The following is a 20,091-nucleotide window of genomic DNA, read 5'->3' as shown; positions in this document are numbered from 1 at the left end:
AACCATGAGAACCATCAACAAAATGAAAAGGCATTCCACTGAATGAGAAAACTATTTGTGAATCATGTATCTGAAAAGGGGTTAATATCCAAAAATAAAGAACTCATACAACTCACTAAAAAACAAAACAAAACAAAAAAAAACACCAATTAAAAAATGGGTAGAGGATCTGAATAGACACTTTTCAAAAGTAGACATACAGATAGCCAACAGGTACATGAAGACAGTCAACCTCCCTAATCCCAGGGAAATGCAAATGAAAACCACAATGAGGTATCACCTCACACCTCTTAAAATGGCTATTATCAAAGGGTTAAGAAATAATAAGTGTTGGTGAAAATGTGGAGAAAAGGGAACCCCTATGCATGGCTAGTGGAACTGTAAGTTGGTGTAGCCACTATGGAAAACAGTATGAAAGTTCCTTAAAAAATTAAAAATAGAACTATGATCCAGCAACTCCACTTCTGGGTAATTAGCTGAAGAAAATGAAAACAACTAATTCATGATGATTTATGCATACTCATTTTCATTGCAGCGTTTACAAATAGCCAAGCTATGGAAACAACCTAAGCGTCCATTAACAAATGAAGAAAACGTGGTGTATATATAGACACACAGACACACACACACACAGACTCTCTGACTCTCTGACTCACTCTCTCTCTCCCCCCCCCTCCTTATCTGAGGCTTCGCTTTCCATGGTTTCAGTTACTCATGGTCAACTGCAATCCAAAAATATTACATGGAAAATTCTTGAAATAAACAATTCATAAATATAAAATTGCATGCTGTCCTGAGCAGTGTAATAAAACCTCACACATCCTGCTTCATCCTGCCAGGGATGTGAATCACCCCTTTCACCCGCTGCCTGTCAGTCACTTAGTTATCAGATCGTTTCTGAAAAACGGCAGTGTTTGTGCCCAAGTAACCTTTACTTTATTTAATAATGGCCCCAAAGCAGGAGAGTAGTGATGATGGCAATTTAGACATGCCGAAGAGAAGCCATAAAGTGCTTCCTTTAAGTGAAAAAGTGAGTATAAGATATTTTGAGAAAAAGACCACATTCATATAACTTTTATTATAGTATGTTGTTATAATTGTTCTATTTTATTGCTGTTAATATTTTACTATGCCTAATTTATAAATTTAACTTTATCACAGGAATGTATGCATAAGAAAAAATCATAGCATACATAAGGTTCAGTATTATCCAGTTTCAGGCATTCGATGGGTTCTTAGAACATATCCCATCAGATAAGGGGAGACTACTGCACAATGGAATATCATTCGGCCAAAATAATCAAGGAAATACTGTCATTTGTGACAACATGGATGGATCTTGAGGGCATTATGCTAAATGAAATAAGTCAGACAAAGATAAATACCATATGATCTCACTTATACATGGAATCTAAAAAACAAACAACAACAAAAAAATCAAGCTCATATATACAGAGGACAGTCACCTCTGGTGGTTGCCAGAGGTGGAGGGTGGGCCAAATGGGTGACGAGGAGTCAAAAGATACACACTTCTAGCTATCAAAAAAATAAGTCATGGGGATGTCATGTACAGCATGGCAACTAGTTAAGAATACTGTATCACATATTTGAAAGTTACGAAGAGAGTAGATCTTAAAAGTCGACACAAGAAAAAAAATCTGTGACTATGTATGGTGATGGATATTAACTAGACTTATTGCTGTGATCATTTTGCAATATATAAAAATAAAATACTGAATCATTATGTTGTACATCTGAAGCTAATGTTGCATGTCAATTATACCTCAATAAAAAATAAAATGAAGGTGAAAAAAATCACCTTCAAATAAAAATATATAACTTTTAAAAAAGAACAATAATTTTCCATCTGATAGAAACAAAATAAAAGCAACATATAAATAAAAATAAAATGGAAGAATGCCACATCCAGAAATAGAAAACTAGATTATTTTAGAGCAACCTTCTTATTGTAAATAAAGCTAGACAAATATATCGAGAAAAAAGTTTGAGAGTAAGAGAGCTTTCCAGGCAGTGAGGATTTGTGGTGCCAAATCTCAAAGAGGGAGGCATCAAAAAATCACGTCTCTCTCTCTCAGCCTTGTGAGGAAACAATGATAAGACCATTATGTGAAAACGAGAACAGGGCTTTCACCAGAACTTGACCATGTGGCACACTGACCTTGCGCTTCCAGCCTCCAGAACTGTGAAAAATGTTTAAACAAAACAAACAAAACACACCAAACATCTGGAATAAATCTAACAAAAGATGTACAGGATCTCTATTCATAAGATTATAAAATACTGAGAGAAATGAGAGAACATCTAGGTAGATGGAGGGACAAACCATGTTCATAGATTAGAGTACTCAATAACATAAAAATGTTAACTCTCTCCATGTTTATTTGTAGATTTATGATTAGCTGATTCTAAAATTTAAATGGAAATGCAAATAGTCAAGAACAGCCAAGAAATTTCAAAAAACAAAGTTGGATATCAAGCAAGTTGGTACAGCCACTACGGAAAATAGTATGGAGGTGCCTCAAAAAACTAAGAATTGATCTACCATATGATCTAGCAATCCTTCTACTGGGTATTTACCCAAAAGACTTGAAAACTCATATCTGAAAATATTGCACATCGATGTTCATAGCATTATTCATGGTGGCCAGGACATGGAAGCAACCGAAGTGTCCTATGATAGATGATTGGCTAAAGAAGCGGAGGTACATATATACAATGGAATATTAGCCATAAGAAGAGATGAAATACTGCCATTTGTGACAACATGGATGGACCTCGAGATAATCATACTAAGCAAAATAAGCCAGACAGAAAAAGGTGAAAACCACATGACATCACTTATATGTGGGGTATAAACCTAAAAGCAACAAACGAACAGGACAAATAAACAGAGACTCATGGACATGAACAATAGACTAGTGGTTACCAGAGGGTAGGTGGGGAGGGGGGTAGGAGGGAGGTCGATGGGATAAAAGGGGTCAAATATGTGACAGAAGGAAATCAAACTATGGGAGGGGAACACAAAATCCATATATGCGTTATTGTTAAATTGTACACCTGAAACTTACTGGATTTTGTTAACCAATGTCACCAAAAAATAAATTAAAAATAAATTAAAAAAAAAAGACTTTTAGAAAGGCTATATTAAATAAGGTAGTAATGGTACTGGCAAAAAACCAGACCAACAGAACAATGGAAAAGAACGTAGTCTGTAAACAAACCAAACATATGGACATTTGATTTATGACAAAAATGTCTTTTTTAGAAAAGGGACAGTTATTTCAACAAATAGTACTGACACAAATGGATATCCACAGAGTAAAAAAAAAAAAAAAAAAAAAAAAAAAAATCTTGACTACGCTTTACCCAATAAGCAAAAATCCATTCCAAGTGGATTGTAGATTTATATAAAAGGTAAATACTAATAATAAGGCTTGTAGAAGATAAGCAGAATTTATCTTTATGACTTTGGGATAGGGAAAGATTTAACAAAATAAAAATAATAATAAGGCTTCTAGAAGATAAGCAGAATATATCTTTATGACTTTGGGATAGGGAAAGATTTAACAAGATAAAAATAATAATAAGGCTTCTAGAAGATAAGCGGAATATATCTTTATGACTTTGGGATAGGGAAAGATTTAACAAGATATAAGAAACACTAACCAAAAAAGATAACATAGATTAAGTTAGACCACTACAAATTAACTTTATTCATCAAAGACACCATTAAGAGAGTGAAAATGCATGCCACAAACACATACTATATGACTCTAATTATACAAAGTTCAAAAATAGGCAAAACTAATCTATGGCGTTAGAGTATAGATTAATGGTTACCTCTGGGGAGAAGGAGAGGGTAATGACTGGAAGGGGCATGGAGGTGGTTCTGGGAGCCTGGTAATCTACTTTGTTGTCTTGGGTATAGTGAAAAGAATGTGTTCATTTAGTGATAATTCACTGACCTGTGCACTCACAAATTATGCATGTTTCTGTTTGAATATTATATTTCAATAAAAAATGTTTTCTAAAAAAATTCTGGTGTGTACTATTAAATCTCTGGACTTTTCAAAGAATAGTGAAAGATTACCCTATCCTCTTTGTTACATAAATAAATCTTGGAAAACTATTGCAATATTTCTTTTAAGTATATCAGCGAAATTTCCTTGCTAGTACAGTAACCTAACTTTAAAGGCTAGAACGGTCACGAATTGGGGTATTCTGTTTAGAATCTTTAAATCGGGCAGGGGTAGAGGTAGAGTAGTGATTGGCTATTGTTGCTTTCCCTGAATCGACTTCTCACTAGGCATTTTCCCTAGTTTATTGCATGTTAGTCCAACTTAGAGAGGGCGTAGCCTATATGTCTGTTCACACTCAAAGCAGTACATTGCACTTGACTATATTCCCAAATTCTGGCACTTGGTTGTTAGGGGTATGAGAAAGACGTATAATACAGCAGGGACACTTCCCTACTCTTGGCCTGGCTGGCATGATAATCTTGCCTATAATTTAAACCTACTTTTCCTCAATCTGTAGACACTGAAGCTCTCTGGGTTGCTCTAACAGACAAAGGCAAAAATGTTGCTTGTACAGCTTTTCAAATCACAGGCTAGAACCACAAAATTGAGTTTTGGGTACCAAATTGAAGCTGGGTGAATTAAGAGTCCTCATCGGCCTGCGTTGCCCAGTACTTTGTCAGAGACCAGAAGCGAGCAGGGCAGAAGAGAGCACAGCTGAAGGAGCCACCAGTTTAATCGTAGTGGGAAAGCTGTGAAGCGGGGACCCTGCCACTACTGCAGAGCTCTTCAGTGGAAAAAAAAACACCTCATTTTGCCATATTAGAGTATCATTTCTTTACTGTGTCTGTTTTTAAATTTTATTTCATCTAGTTAAACCTCTCAGCAGTGTTGGAGAATGCTGGCCCAACTGTCCTCTGTCAAGACTTTCCTGATTCAAATCCTTGGGACATTTCAGAGCAGAAGCCAGCCAGAACCCTTCCCTTTTGGACCTCAGGCCAGCCTAGTGCTTATGTTCCACAGAGACCTAAGATCTCTGAACAGAAACCAAATAGGTTTCTAGTACCTGAGCTCAATGACTTCAATGTCACTGCGGAAAAGTGGTGGTAGCAAGAATCCAAAGGGGACAAGTGGGCACTGACTAGTCTCTCACAGAAGTACACAAGGACAGTCTATGAGAGCTGTTAACATTACTTACCTAAATCTACAAACAGGTGCTTTTTTCCTATGGTATTCTTCACAACTAAAAATGAAAGATCAGGATCACTTTGCTTAGCTGATCCCAGCCTCTCCAGTTTCTTTGAATTCAAGGTCCAGCTCTCTCCTCTATCATTACCTGTGGACATTTTGCTGAAGGAAATTCCTTGTTTAACTGGTATTTCAGAAAAATGAGAAACTCTCGTCTCTGGAATCCCATCATCACTTTCACTGGCAATTAAATGTGAAGCAGGCTGCAAAATTTTTTTCACAAAATTGCCTAAAGAAAAAAAAAATATGATTTATCTAATTCTTCTTTTCCACAAACTATAAATTAAGATCTAGGCACAAGTGTACACATGAAAATTTTACACTGTGAGCTTTCTTTTTTTGCTTTCTGATTTTAAAACTGAGTTGTCACTACAAGCTGTAACATGCCTCTCCTGTTACTTCCTTCCTCTTGTGCAATTCCCACTGACAGGGGAGCTTGGTGTCACTTGTAAACAAATCTTCTTAAAAGGGAAGGTTAATTTGAGAAGATGTGTCAATCTTGCTAGCATGGGCCTCAGCCTAATGCATTGCCACCAAAAAACCACAACTTCCATCAATACAAATTGAGTAAAATTTATCTTCACAATCGAGATTAAAGAATGAAAGGTTTATATGAATAAACGGTGCTGCCAAGATAATGCACAGAAACACTGAGAGAATCTCTACCGTATTCTCCTCGAGTCATGATGCCAGCAAACTTCCAGGAGCTTTTTCTCTCTCCTTTATCCACCATAATATGCCCTAAGAATGCTGACATTGACAGCTATCAGTTCCAAAGCTGATGTTCCTCCCACCTTTCCCTATGGATTGTTGCCTCATAACTAAAGCCCAGAATTAAAACAGTTAAATACATTTATTTTAACATGTAAATGTATTTCGACATTTATTCTAAGAGCTCTAAATATTAGTGGTCGTATCTTTACCAAGAAAACAAAACATGACAATCTGTAACTTCTTTAAACACTCATATATTATTTATACCATAAAATCAAGCAATAATTTGGTTGTTACTTCATAACAATATTAGAGAAATATAATACCGTAAAAAAAAAACAAAACCTTAATCTTAAAAGCTAGTATAGTCTAGGTTTGTCACTTTACCAAATAGCTTAATATCTTAAGTCATAAGATACCTATGCTCTAAATTTTAAAATCTTTCTCCAAATTAGACTTAATCACTTTCCTACTCAAAAAAACAAATCCACTCTTATAAAACACTAAACATCAAAATGAAAGCAAAAGCATTTGATCTTTGCAATGATATACAGATATGATTATTTCTGGAATGAGGAAGATAAGGTAAATACTGAGTACAAAGAAATCATGAGGATATCGAAGGACAACAAAGCAATACAAATATAAATGGATAAAGTTAATTTTCTTGGAAATGTAACATTAATCTACGTGACACAAAAAAATAAGAGAACCGAAGCCATGGTTGCAGAACCAGTTGCAAAGGTAGCACTAAGGAGGCCATGTAAACCTATGACTTTTGGCAGGGAGCTAACACGGCCAGGATATGACAGGATAACTTGCATAAATACTAACACAGACTCCCCCAGCAAACTACTTTGCTTTTTACTTCCCTTCCCCAATCTTACCACCCTCATCTCATCATTAACACAGGGGCAATTTTATTGGCTCCGAATAACTCAAAAGAATGTATCAATCACAGAAATATCAGATCCTATGGCAGGCTGACAGCAGAGTATTTTAGGCAGATCAAATTTATACATTTTGCTAAGATTCTATGATCTCTTAAACTAACCCTAATTCTCCTTTCTGAAAGGCTAACAACGGGAACTAGAAATGTCACCAAGAGACACACTGAAGGAAGGGAAGTGATGAGGAAAATTTGGACTACTCCACAAGTTCTGCATCTCTGGTTCTGGCAGTTCATAATTTCAGAGGAAAGAACCCTCAGAAGGCATCCCACGTATCAGGTCTGATTATGTCTTGCACTCTAGCCACACTTAGAGTCCCAGTGTGCTCCAAATTAGTCACAAACTCTTATCTCTATACCTTTGCTTATGCCATTCTGACAATAAAGCCTTCATACGATAGGATTTAAAGCCCAGACTGAATGCATTTGCTTTCGGAATACATATGTAGCAGAGAGTGCTAACTATCTGACCAATTTCTATTCTCCCCTTCTTCCTCAGCAACAAATCAATTTTTAGCTTTGTGGTAGGAGTCAGAGAATATGAGGAGTAAATAGGAATCAAAGAAATATCTTGCTTAGGACTCTGTCTCCACACCCTAACAGTAGAGCCCACTTAATATTCAGTCATTCATTCAACAAATATTTATTAAATGCCTACTTTGTATTTATTATTGCTGCTTCTGCTACCGTTACATTATTAATATTATTGATAAAGAAATTATTATGTGATAAGCTCTGGAAATAACAATAGTGATTAAGAAAACAGTCCCTGTCCTAAAGAAACATTAAGTAGAAAAGACCGAGAAAACAAAAGGAAATTACCTCAGGAAGTGGTGAATGTCTTGACATGATAAGCACTGGGCACTCTTTGCAACCAAGAGGAAATACTAAACTAAGTCTTAGAATTTGACATAAATGGCTTCTCAGATAATGACATCTACATCGAGGCTTAACAGACCAGGTGACTTGGAGGCAAGTACCTTCAGACAGCAGCATCAAAAAGTGCCAAGGTCCAGGGAGTAGAGATAATGTGGCCCCAGTGGGAGATAAGTAAAAGATGGAGTGAGAAGAATCAAGTGGTCAGAGATGAAGCTAGAGCACAGTGAGCCTCACTGTGCAAACTAAGACATCTGGACTTTTTCCTGAAGGTAATGAATAATCCTTGCAGTGGTATAATCAGACTACTCTGGCTAGCTGACTAAATGAGCATACTCAGAGACATACAGAGGTCAAAGATGACACCAACATTTCTACTTCGTAATTGGGTGGATGATGATATCACCCACTGATATACATATCACAGGAGAAACAGCAAGTTTTCAGGGAAAGATGAGGAGTTTGGTCTAAGACATGAGTGTCTATGTGGGGATGTTTAATAGGCAGTTGGCTCTATGGGTCTGGTGTTGAGAACAATAATCTTGGCTGAAGATAAAGATTTCAGTCATCAACACATAGATGGTAATCGGAGCCATAACAGTGAATGACAATCAAGGTTACAGATAAAGTAAACAGAGGAACAAGGATGGATCCTACAATTACTAATACCGAAAGGATAAAAAAGACCAGAGAAAGACTGTCCAACTAAGCTAACAGAAAAAAGAGCAATAATATGGAGCCTTAGCTACACAGTACACTGGGTTCCTGACTTTCACGTCAGTCCTTTAGTGACTACATTCATGCCTTTTACCCAAGATACCCCTGAAATTGTCAGACCCTTAGTCCTGAAATGGATTACCTGTTACTTGAACTTCAATTGTCTGCTATTTGGACTAAGGAATACCTGCCCTACTCCTCCTGCTTTAATAAACACTCAGGATTTTAACTTCTATGTAGACCTTGGTTTTTGGTGTTCCCATTCTGCCTACTTGTTCCCCTTTGGGCTGACTTCATTTTATAATTGGGATTCTACCTAAATTTCCAGTCCTGGAACAAATACTCTTTACGTTTTCAGGCTTACACATCTAGACTGCTTTAGAATCCTAACGTTTTGTCTGAAACAATAAACAAGCCTTCCTGGATACAGCCTGGAAACCAAGCCCCAGTCCTCATGTACAAAAAGCTAAGGCTGAAGGTCAGAAATCCAGATCTGAGGTATCACTGATAAGACTTGAATTAGGTCTCTCATGTACTAACTAAAAACTTCTGAAATGACTCCCATTGGAGCTGAAACCAGTATCAGGGCATGGCTGGTCACTTCAGTATCTATAGCAAGAGGTACAAATGCCAAGAATATCCTGAGTAGGCTAATGTGTCTAAGATGTGTCTTAAAATAGTAAGATAGGTCTAGAACTAAAAGCAAATACTGAAAACGTGAAAAATCACATTTCAGTTTTTAGGATAAACAAACATAAAACCTGACAAATACTTACAAAACTTAGGAAGGAAAGAAAAATATGAGCTTTTAATATAACTCCGTAACTTTAAAAAAAAAAAACCAGTATACTTGCCAACATGAATGTTATCTTTAAATGCTACATCATGGAGCTGAAATATCAAATGGCGGCTAAATTTTTCATCAGTACTAGAATCCAGGTTGAAAACATCTTCGGCTGAACAATTAACTCTGTATAACTCTTGAAGTGCTTTACAAACATGCTAAAAACACAAGTAAAACAAAATAATTCATATTTTTAAATGTTTTAAAATTTTTCTGTGAGCAAAACTCAAATATCTTGGAACAAGTATAACTTGTTTTTTTTTTTTTATTTACTATCAGAATATTATACAATTTTACCAAATTACTTATCTGTTGAAATATACGTAAATTATGTAACAAGTTTATGTTTAAAATTCCATAAACTCTCAGGATTAAAGGCCTCTTAGAAGTTGAACAATTTACCTTACATATTAATCTCCTCTAAAATCAGATAAAAATGTTTCTTTTTAAGTATCTCTTTAAGTATCATCTATGAGTTAAAAAGTCACTAATCCCATTGTTTAAAATTTTAGTTTTCAGAAAGTTCCTCAAGTATACTGAGTCCAAATCTACCTCCAAGAATACAGCCTTTGGGGCTAGATGATGCTGGTATTAAAGGCGGTTATGCATTATAGAAAGGCGGTTATGCATTATAGGAAGGCAGCAAGCTTGGGTTAGAAGCACAAGATTTGGAGTCAGAAAGATCTAGGTTTGAGTTCTGGCTTTGCCACTTACCAACACTGTGATTTTGGTCAAGTCCAAACCTTACATTCCTCAACTGCAAAATGAGATATTGGGACCTAACTTTTGCAGTTGTTGTAGGGAGTAAGAGAGAAAACGAGAGTAAAGAGTTAGCATAGTGCTTGGCACATGTAATTGCTCAAAAGCATTAGCTGTGAAGCCATAGCACAAGTCATTTCTCTTGAAGCCTGTTTTCATATGCAAAGCAAAGTTACTAAGAACTACCACGCAGGGATATCTGAAGATTAGCAAAAATGTTTGTAAACTGCCTAGCACTTAGATACCTAATAGTTATGCAATAAATTTTGTTAATGTTGTTTTGGCATTATTATGGTTCCCCACACACACACCGCCCCCACTCTCTGATCCTCTTTTTCAGTAAATTCTCACTTTCTCAGAGAAAGTTTCCTGAATTTCTCTATCTACATCAAATTCCCCTCATAAACTCTATTTGTAGTACTTACATAGCTACAATCTTATGTTAATTTGTGAATTATTTTGATATCTGTTTCCTGTGTATTACAGAGGCTATTCCTCACTATCTGTCCTCTCTTGCCTCTGTGGAAATGGAAGCCTGATCATTAGCTGGATAGAGGCCCATCCAGAATACAGACCACATTCTCCAGATGCCTTGCAGTAAGGTGTGGCCATGTGACTAAGTTCTAGACAATGGGATGTAAGCAGAAGGCAAGTAACTAGCCACTTCTAAGTTATACTCTTAATGGCAAGAGGCATGCCCCTTTCCCATTTTCTATCGACTAGAATGCAGACATAGTATAGTGATGGTGGGCCACCTTGGACAATGTAAATGGCAACATCTTAGGAATAGCAAAGCAACAAGGCTAGTCCCTAACACAATGGAGCTGGATCTAAATATTACATGAGAGAGAAATAAATTTCTACCTTGTTTAAGCCACTTTAATTTTAGGTTGTTATTATGATAGCTAATTCTATCCTAATTTATTATCCTCCATTAGACTATAAATTCTACAGAAATCATGTCTCTTTGGGCTAACCATTGTACTCCTAGCACCCAGGCAAAGTTACACTTAGTAGAACCTGAAAAAGTTCTCATAAGTGAATAAAGTCTAGTTTTATACTTTGGAGCTATAAAGAATAAATGTAATGACCGTAGGTAATAAAAGAAATTATAATCTCCTAAAATCTTCTGCCCAAGTTAAACTTTAAAATTTTAAGTCATTTAAATATTTAAGTTCTAAAATCCGTAAGTTAAAAATATGATTATTTGGGCAATGTTACCTGCCAACATAGTTTTATATGCTTTAGCACCAGAATTCATTCCAGTTGGTGGAAGCGGTAATTTGAAATTTGTAAGTCATTGAATCAGAGGACTTACATGTTACCATTAGTAATCATTAACCAGTTATTTATCAATCATCTGTTAATATAAGAGCTAATCTAATTTATACCTCCTCACAGAGATTAAAAAGGAAATGTGCTTACTGAATTATATACTTGTTACATACAAAGTAAGCCAATGAAATTAACGTTAATGTAATCATTTATGAAGGCTATATTAAATAAAATAATCCTAATGACTCTTGTACCAACATGGTAAACATGTTTTAAAAAATGCTGTATAATTTTAAACTCATATTTCTACAATTCTTTCCAATGTTTGCTGATGAAGATTAGTTGTTCAAGACTAATCTGGATAAGAGTGTACAAAGAATCAGAAAGAAAAAAACTTTTAAACACCGACGTAATCTTTACCACACCATTGTTTGTTAATCTATGTTACAAATAGAATTTGTCGGGTACGGATTCCATTAGGGACATTTCTAGTTTCTAATACAATGTGGTACTTCTTAGCTAATGGTATCACCATATTAACGTGCCAGTGAAAATCTCTAAATCTTAATTCCTTGTTAGTTACACATTTTCCATGTAATAAATCCTACCTTAGACTGTAGAAGAGTATCATATACCAGAAAAAAAGTCAATATCCTTGAATTAAAAACATAAGGTTAAAAATTAAAATTTACCAATTATAATGAAATAAAACACTTAAATTTATTTTTAAGGGTACAATGGCTATTTTATCAAAAACAACTTTTTGCTATTATTATTTTGGAGGGGAAGGGAGGCTTATGTATATTTCTTCTGCTTCAAAGCCAGCAGAAAGATAACATGATTTTTTAAAAAACGGTATTTGCTTACATTTTTCAAATAAATTTAAAACAAAACATGTAAAGATCCAATATAATCGGCAGATATTCTTTACCGAAAACATTTTAATTTGGACATACTTTTAAAGTTATAAAATGAGTCATCTACAGTTAACATCTAATGGAAAAATAATTAATAAACGTCAATACCTACTCTGAGGCCAAATAACAGTTAATATAATTTTAATACAACTTAATGCATTACAATCTTAAAAGGTTTTATAAACAAACCTAATAGAGCTTAGTTACACAAACCCATACTATTCCTTTGTTAGTAACTTCCTGATTGACACTGCTACATCAAAAACATATACTAGAACTATACTTTTCTCTTTGTTAAAAACAGTGATAATTCTATTTCTATATCAGTTTTTGCCAATAACTAGCTGCAGCACCCTAAATGAAAATTAAGTCTATGCCTTAGTCACTTCATTCATGAAAGGGGTTCCAGGACCCAATACTTGTGTGTGTGTGTGTGTCTGTGTGTGCGCGTGCATGTGCACGCTTCACCACCCCAATAAACAATTCTAGAATACCAGCAGGGTGTCTGAGAATTCAACTTGATTTTGACACTATCTATTCTGCGAAAGAATCAGATTACATATGTAAAGGGCTCAGTCCCACGAGACCACCCTCCACCCTCTGAGGTGCCAGTCACAGGCCCAGGTTGTTACCTGTGATTCTGACCAACCAGCTACAAATTGGAGGTTCCAACAAATCCCTCCAATTCAGGATGCTAATCACAAATCCAGGTGGTCACCTGTACTGCTGACCAACTGGCTATAAGTCAGTGGTTCCCACGATCCCCTCCTAGGTTCTATTAGCCATTCACTGCATAACAATGTTTCCGTCAACTATGGACCACAAATATAAAGGTGGTCTCATAAGATTATAATGGAGCTGAAAAATTATTTTCATCTAGAGACATAACAGCCATAGTGCAATGGATTACTCATGTCTTTGTAGGGATGCTGGTGTAAACAAACCTAATGCTCTGGCAGCTGCATAAAAGTATATCACAATTACATGCAATACATAATACTTGACGTAATAAATGACTGTGTTACTGGTTTATTTATTTACCATACTAAACTTTCCATTGTTATTTTGGAATGCAGTCTTTCTACTTATGAAAAAAGTTTCCTTGCAATGTATATATGCCATACTGTTCAATTGTATATTTGAAACTTACTGGATTTCATTAACTAATGCCACAATAATAAAAAAATAATAAATATATAAAAATAAAAAAGAAAAACAAAACAGTTTCCTATAGAAGAGTAATACCCAGTTACATCAGCAGTAGTCTCATACATCTCTTAATTGCCTCATTTTCTCTTATGAATGATTTAATTTCATGTTGTTTTGTATAGTACCATGCTGTACAGGCTGTATTCTAGGAGCAAAAGGCTATACCATAGAGCCCAGGTGTGTACTAGGGTATACCATGTAGGTTTGTGTAAGTGTACTCTATGATGTTTGCATAACAATGAAATTGCCTATTGATGCATTTCTTGGCACATATCCCCATCATTAATCAGCGCATGCCTGTAATTTGCTAGAAAGGCTCAGAGAACTCAAGAATTCTCTGATTACTGAACTCACTAGATTACTGATTTATTATAAAATGATATAACTTAGAAATAGCCATATGGAAGAGATGCCTAGGTCAAGGTATGCTGGAAAGGGCACAAAGCTTCCATGCCTTTTTAGGCTTGCCACTTTCCCAGCACCTCCATATGTTCACCAACCCAGAAGCACTCCAAATTAAGGCCTTTGAGTTTTTAATGGAAGCCTCATTACATAGACGTAATTGATTAAATCAGTGGCCACTGGCAATTAAACTCACTTTCCAGCCTCTTTCCTCTCCCTAGAGGGTGGGGCATGAGGGGGTGGGGCACAAGGATTTGAAAGTTCCAATCCTCTAAATAACTGGCTGGTGCTCCTGGCAACCAGTTCCCAAGGCTAGGTACTTCTAAAAGTCACCCCATTCACATAACGAAAAATACCTTTGTCACTCTCAAGGTTTAGGAAATTCCAAGAGTTTGGAGAGTAGTAAGCCAAGAACTATGAATGAAGACCAAACATACATGAGAAATATATTTTGAAAATCTAAATGATCAATTATATATTTCTTATGAATCACAATATCATACGGTACAAGATAAAATAATTTCCAAAATCCCTGCCAGCTCATTCGGATACCATTTTTATCAGTTTTCTTAAAGCTCATCTCAATACTCAATTTTTATAGTAAAAATTATTTTGCCTAATCTTTACCAGAGGTAGCTACCTGAAATGTAAATCAGACAATATATAAAAAATAGAAAATTCCCCAGTTGCCAACTTTTTTAAGCTTCTTTTTGAACTAGATATTACAAAATATGTGAACATAAGCTAAACCTTCCTCCTTTTTAGAAGTTTATACACAGAAGTAATATTAAGAAATAAAAGTCAAAAGGAAGAGTTGCAAGAAACAGGAGAAACACAGGTAGGTTAGATTCACTTAATGAATGAATGAGTGAATAAAGAGATACATACAGATCAAATAAGGAAAAACACAAGAGTAATATACCTCAATGAGTAACGCAACCATCATTTTCCCATCAGCTTCTGGATTGGCAAGTTTGTTAAATTCCAAATCAAAATAGAGCTTGCACACGGCATTTTCAGGAATGACTTCATAACAGTGTAAGAGATTTTTTCTGAATGGAATAATTCATGATTGTTAAGTTTATATCACATACCTTTTAAATCACAGAACTTGATCTTCTATCTCAAGATACTATATTAACTGTGGTTTGATGACATAAAACTATGACATAATGAAGACATGATAAAGTGAACAGCTGCTCACCATAGGTTAATGGATCAGTGTCAAGAGTTTCCACCAAATAAGATATAATAATCGTTTTCTGTAACTGAACAGATATGGTCAACTTCATACTGTTATTTATTCAAAAGTGATTTTGATACTGTGTAACACTTCTATATTTTTGGGGGGCATCACCATGAAGCAAATTTTGTTTGAGAAAACTTTCTCAAACTGAGATGCCAGAATCACACATTCTTGGGATTCCATGAATTTTTTACGAGAATTTTTAACTTTCATATTTTCACTAGGAAAATATATTTTAAAAATTAGTTAAAAACATGCACAGTCACCTGTCTTCAATGAGCTTTCAATACTCACATTTGCAGTTACATTCTTGCTGGCATCAAGAAGTATAATTTTAACATGGGTTAATAAGAATAGATGCTGATTTAATAAGTAAATGCTAAGTTGTACTAAGTATGGATGGCATCCTATATAAACACAAGGTTTGCAGTAATTTGAACAAGGAAAAGTGATGGGGGAATTGTATCATCATATGACAAGAACTTAAAATACATGCAATTTTTTCTCCCAACAATGGGTGAGATAATTCAATGTTGTTACGTCAAGGAAGCTCCAGAATTTAATTCTAATAGTAAAGGAGTACTGAATAACGTGACTGAGAAATATCAAAGCCAATTCAGCTTAAATTAATTTCACGAACATTAGATTAAGGAAATGAAATGTAACTTTAATGTATTGTTCTTTACAAGCTACTTACCGGGACTTATAATAAAACCAAAATTGAACATAGGTTGTTACGAGGTAAATACGCTGTCCATCGCCCACTTTGTATTCCAAAGCAAATACATGAACATCCTTTAGAAAATCAAAAATATTTAAAAATTAATGAAAATCTAAAATCAACTATAGCTATTAAATATTCATAGAAAATGTTACTAATTTTCAAAAATCAGAATTTGAACATTTATATTATTAAAAACAAGAAAAATAATTACTAGATCTATGCCAATCAAAATCTAGTCATTTGTACTTATTTAGTCACTCAGGTAAAACATGTTCAAGGCAGAAATAATTAGAATATCTAAATTAGAAATAAAGGAGAAAAATCACTTTCAATTACTCTAGTTTGACCTATTATAATTTCATTAGCTATTTTATAAAACTTATTTTTAAAACTATCTAAACATTATTATTTGGGCTAAAATTAATAAATTCTCTAGTACAGATAAAAACAGGCAGGAACCAATTTTTAAATGGAACATTTGTAAGTTAATCTTGAAAGTTTTAAAATGTTTAACTTTAACAAGTAACTATAAATTGTCTTTTCCATGAGAAACCAATCTTTTTAAGGTTAATTGCTATGGCACTTGCCATAACTGTGACTGCTGCCATAAAAAATTTCTTTCAATAAATACACAGGTTCTTTTGTTTCCACTTAGCTAAAGGTAGCTGTTGAGCCTATAACGGAACTAAACTTCCATTTTAATAAGTGAGAAATTATAGGAGGGCAAAGTTGCCTGACCCTACTAAAAATCTTGAGATAAATTTTATAGACTGGTGATTGGTTAAGTCCGGCAATCATATTCCTATGTATATTTTTTTAATTCAAGATCAAATGAATCTGTATTTAAATTTCTGATACCTGAATTTGGTTTATACAAAATGTGAAAGGTGTTTCTCTTATTTCCTAAACTATTCTGATGAGATCTGAGTGAGCTTATCTTCACTAGGGAAAGAGTCCTCTTCCTAAAAAACTTTAGCATGATGAGTTTTTATATAGCATCAATGATCAGAATCACAATATATTTATGCTAGATATTATGCATCTTTTCATTATATAGTTGACCCTTTAAAATTTTTTTATATATTTTTTCATTATAGTTGACAATATATTAGTTTCAGCTGCACAACACAGTGATTAGACATTGATACAACTTACAAAGTGATAACCCTGATAAATCCAGTAACCATTTGACACTATGACCCTTGAATGCAGAGGTTAGGAATGCCAACCCCCAGACAGTCAAATATCCATGTATAACTTCTGACTCCCCCAAAACTTTACTAATAGCTTACTGTTGACCAGAAGTCTTACCAATAACAAACAGGCAATTAACAAACATTTTGTATATGTTAGGCATAGCCCATTTTATTGCACTTCACTTTATTGTGCTTCACAGACGTTGTATGCTTTACAAATGGAAAGCAAGACCCTCCGCCAGCAAAAAGATTACAACTCTTGAGATACTTTATATGTGGTGGTCTAGATTCTAGAACCAAAACCGCAACATCTCTGAGGTATGTTTGTATTATAGACTGTATTCTTACAATAAAGTAAGCTAAAGAAAATATTTTTAAAAAATCATAAAGATGAGAAAATACATTAACAATATAAACAAAAAAAATCTGGGAATAAGTGAACCTGCACAATTCAAACCCATGTTGTAAGCGCTTCTTTGTCCCACTTGCCTAATGTGTTGGAAATTATGATAAACCCATCCTACTACTCCAAAGCACAAAAGGAGACAGTAGAAAGATAAATACATGTGTGCTTTGGCACTATGATTTAAGTTCTAGAACTTATTAACTCTAAGCTATAATATTTGAGATATTTTCACATCCTATTGTTTAAACAATTCTCCTTTCCCTAATTTCATTCTAAAAATCTCATTCATTTCCTCACTCGTTCATTTCCTCATATTTCTGAGTATTTAGTTTAACTCTTGAAAAACTCAGTCATTCTATTATTCTTAGTCCACGAATATGGTTACTCTTCCTCTACGTATTGCTTCATTTAAACGTCATTACAAATTTTTTAGAAGCAACTGGCACTAGATATGGTACTCTTTTTCATTATTAATATAAATGGCTAATGATTCATAGGCATATTTTTCCTAAACAGTGTGATATTAAGACTGCAATTAAATTCTTTTGGTAGAGTATGTGGCCTGAAATAAAAACACACAATAGATTTTTTTAGAAATCTTAAGTTATAGCAGCTCTAAAATAAAGTAGAAGATGAGAAAATTACCTCTTTACAGTTTTTAACAAAATTAAAAGCTTCAGTTTGCCGATGAAATAGTTTCCAAACAGAGGATGGTTCTTCTGGCTTGGACAACCTGGGTCTGTACACTAAGGACAACGGTTTTCTCTCATAATGGGATGCTCGTTCTTCAATTTGCTTCAGTTTTGCTTCCCATTTTCTCTTCATTGGTTCAGAGGTATGAAGAGGCTAAATCCTACCCTGTGTTCAGAGTTTTATCAATTATTACTAAAACAAACAAACAAGAACATCACTGTTTTTGTTTAGAATATATTTTGTTTGGTAAAACTTAAAAACTCATTTCCTTCTTTTATATTTTATGTTTTATATTTATTTTAATGTGAAATGAGAACAGAGCTAGTTATCACAAACCTTTATGATGGCTCTTCCATCTATAGTGCTACAGTTTTAGACAAGTTAGTGAAGGTTCCTAAATCTTAATCAACTGCAAAATGGGAATCAATATCATCCTGAATACTTTATCTGGAGGATAAATGTGACATGATGTGAAAAAGTTTTGTAAATTACAAAGCTTCATGTAGATATCTTGTATCATTATGGTTTTTATTACCACCATTTAATTGTATCAAGTGCTATCTACCTTGCCCAGCTGGTGCTACTACCCTGGCCACCATTCTTGGGCTATTGCCTAGAATTCATTTCTAGGCACTACTGTGCAGTTCTTAGCTCCTTTTTCCTCTGTTTCTGCCCATTGCTCTTACCTCCAAACATAACTGTTAGTTGGAACGATAACTCTGTGTATGAATGGTAACTATAATATTGGCTAGTTTGGGTTTGAGATGTCTATGGTAATCATAAGAATGATTTAATAAATAAATCTTAACTTATGTCTTTTAACTTAATGACTGTATTTTTGTGATAAGTCAATGTTGATGATTGTATTTTAACACTTGTTTATTAATGACATGTGTTTTTGTTTGCATACAATGCTTTCATGTTAGCCATGCCTGGGTAAGGGGACCAGGCAACAGTTTTCCAATTTGGGATTATGTTTATTTACAAAGGAAAAAGATTAGGTTTTGAGAAGGGTTTTGAAAGCTTCCATTGCAGATAATAAATGACAACAAATCCTTTGCCATTCCTTTCATCAAGAGATGCCATCTAAGCCCATTCTCATATTAACTCTGGGCTTGGCCATGTGACTGACTTTGGCCATGTCACATTAACAAATGTGAAGCAAGCAGAGGTTTAATAAGTGCTTTCGTATTGCATTTGGCTATCTTGGAGTCCTTCCCTGAGATTGTCATGCTATTGCTCTAGCTGCACAGAGGATAAAAGGCCATCTGGAGAAGTACCCCAGCTAACAGCCAGCACCAACTATCAGATTTGTGAATTAAGCCATTCTGGATCGTCCAAACATCATCTGAATTCAATTCATGAGTAAACCCAAGTGAATTCAGGTGAGATCTGCCAAAGAGATGCCCAGCCAACTCACAGAACTGTAAGACAAAATTTGTTGGTTTGGTGTTTGGCCTGGTTTTTAAATAGAAATAGGTAACTGATACAGTTTCCCGCTCCACTAATATCATCTATGTCATAATTTATGTAGAAAACAGATATATTAGTTTTTTAAGTGAAATAATAATATATACTAAAGCATCTGAGGTTAAAACTCTTATTTACCTTTGGCAATGTCTTTACAGCATTTTCACTTATCAAATTGATAAATATTCTCTTGTATTTTAGCATACGACTCCTCAACAAAACAAACTCACTGGTAAATGATATTCCCTGAAGGAAAAATAGAATCATCCTAAAAGATTGAGGGTAGGAATGTCATGAGTCATGACATGGTTAGAAAAAAAAGGCATATTATCTATAGATTTCAAATCTGATTTCAAACATAACAGACCTAAGATTCTTCTCTAACCCATATGAAAATTACAAATTATAA

General features: G+C 34.6%; 1 protein-coding gene across 14 annotated transcripts in view; it reads right to left on the bottom strand.

Annotated features, from left to right (window-relative positions):
• Positions 1-20,091, bottom strand: part of PRIMPOL (primase and DNA directed polymerase) — a 37,258-nt gene that overhangs the window by 13,955 nt on the left and 3,212 nt on the right. For 4 of the 14 annotated variants that reach the window (XM_039882645.1, XM_039882638.1, XM_039882639.1 and 1 more), the window contains 6 exons: positions 18,165-18,377; positions 15,891-15,988; positions 14,870-14,999; positions 9,396-9,543; positions 5,236-5,514; positions 3,862-3,939 (listed from right to left, as the gene is read on the bottom strand). In XM_039882645.1, the coding sequence (XP_039738579.1) occupies positions 3,862-3,939; positions 5,236-5,514; positions 9,396-9,543; positions 14,870-14,999; positions 15,891-15,988; positions 18,165-18,344 (913 nt within the window). In that variant the 5' untranslated portion in view covers positions 18,345-18,377. Of the gene's footprint in view, positions 1-3,861; positions 3,940-5,235; positions 5,515-9,395; positions 9,544-14,869; positions 15,000-15,151; positions 15,216-15,890; positions 15,989-18,164; positions 18,378-19,820; positions 19,951-20,091 lie in introns of those variants that run through there. The other 10 variants (XM_039882642.1, XM_039882640.1, XM_039882643.1 and 7 more) reach the window with 8 other exon arrangements.

This window comes from Pteropus medius, unplaced genomic scaffold, assembly GCF_902729225.1.
Source record: "Pteropus medius unplaced genomic scaffold, Ma_sr-lr_union100, whole genome shotgun sequence".
Lineage (NCBI taxonomy): Eukaryota > Metazoa > Chordata > Mammalia > Chiroptera > Pteropodidae > Pteropus > Pteropus medius.
This window is presented reverse-complemented; position numbering and strand designations above follow the sequence as displayed.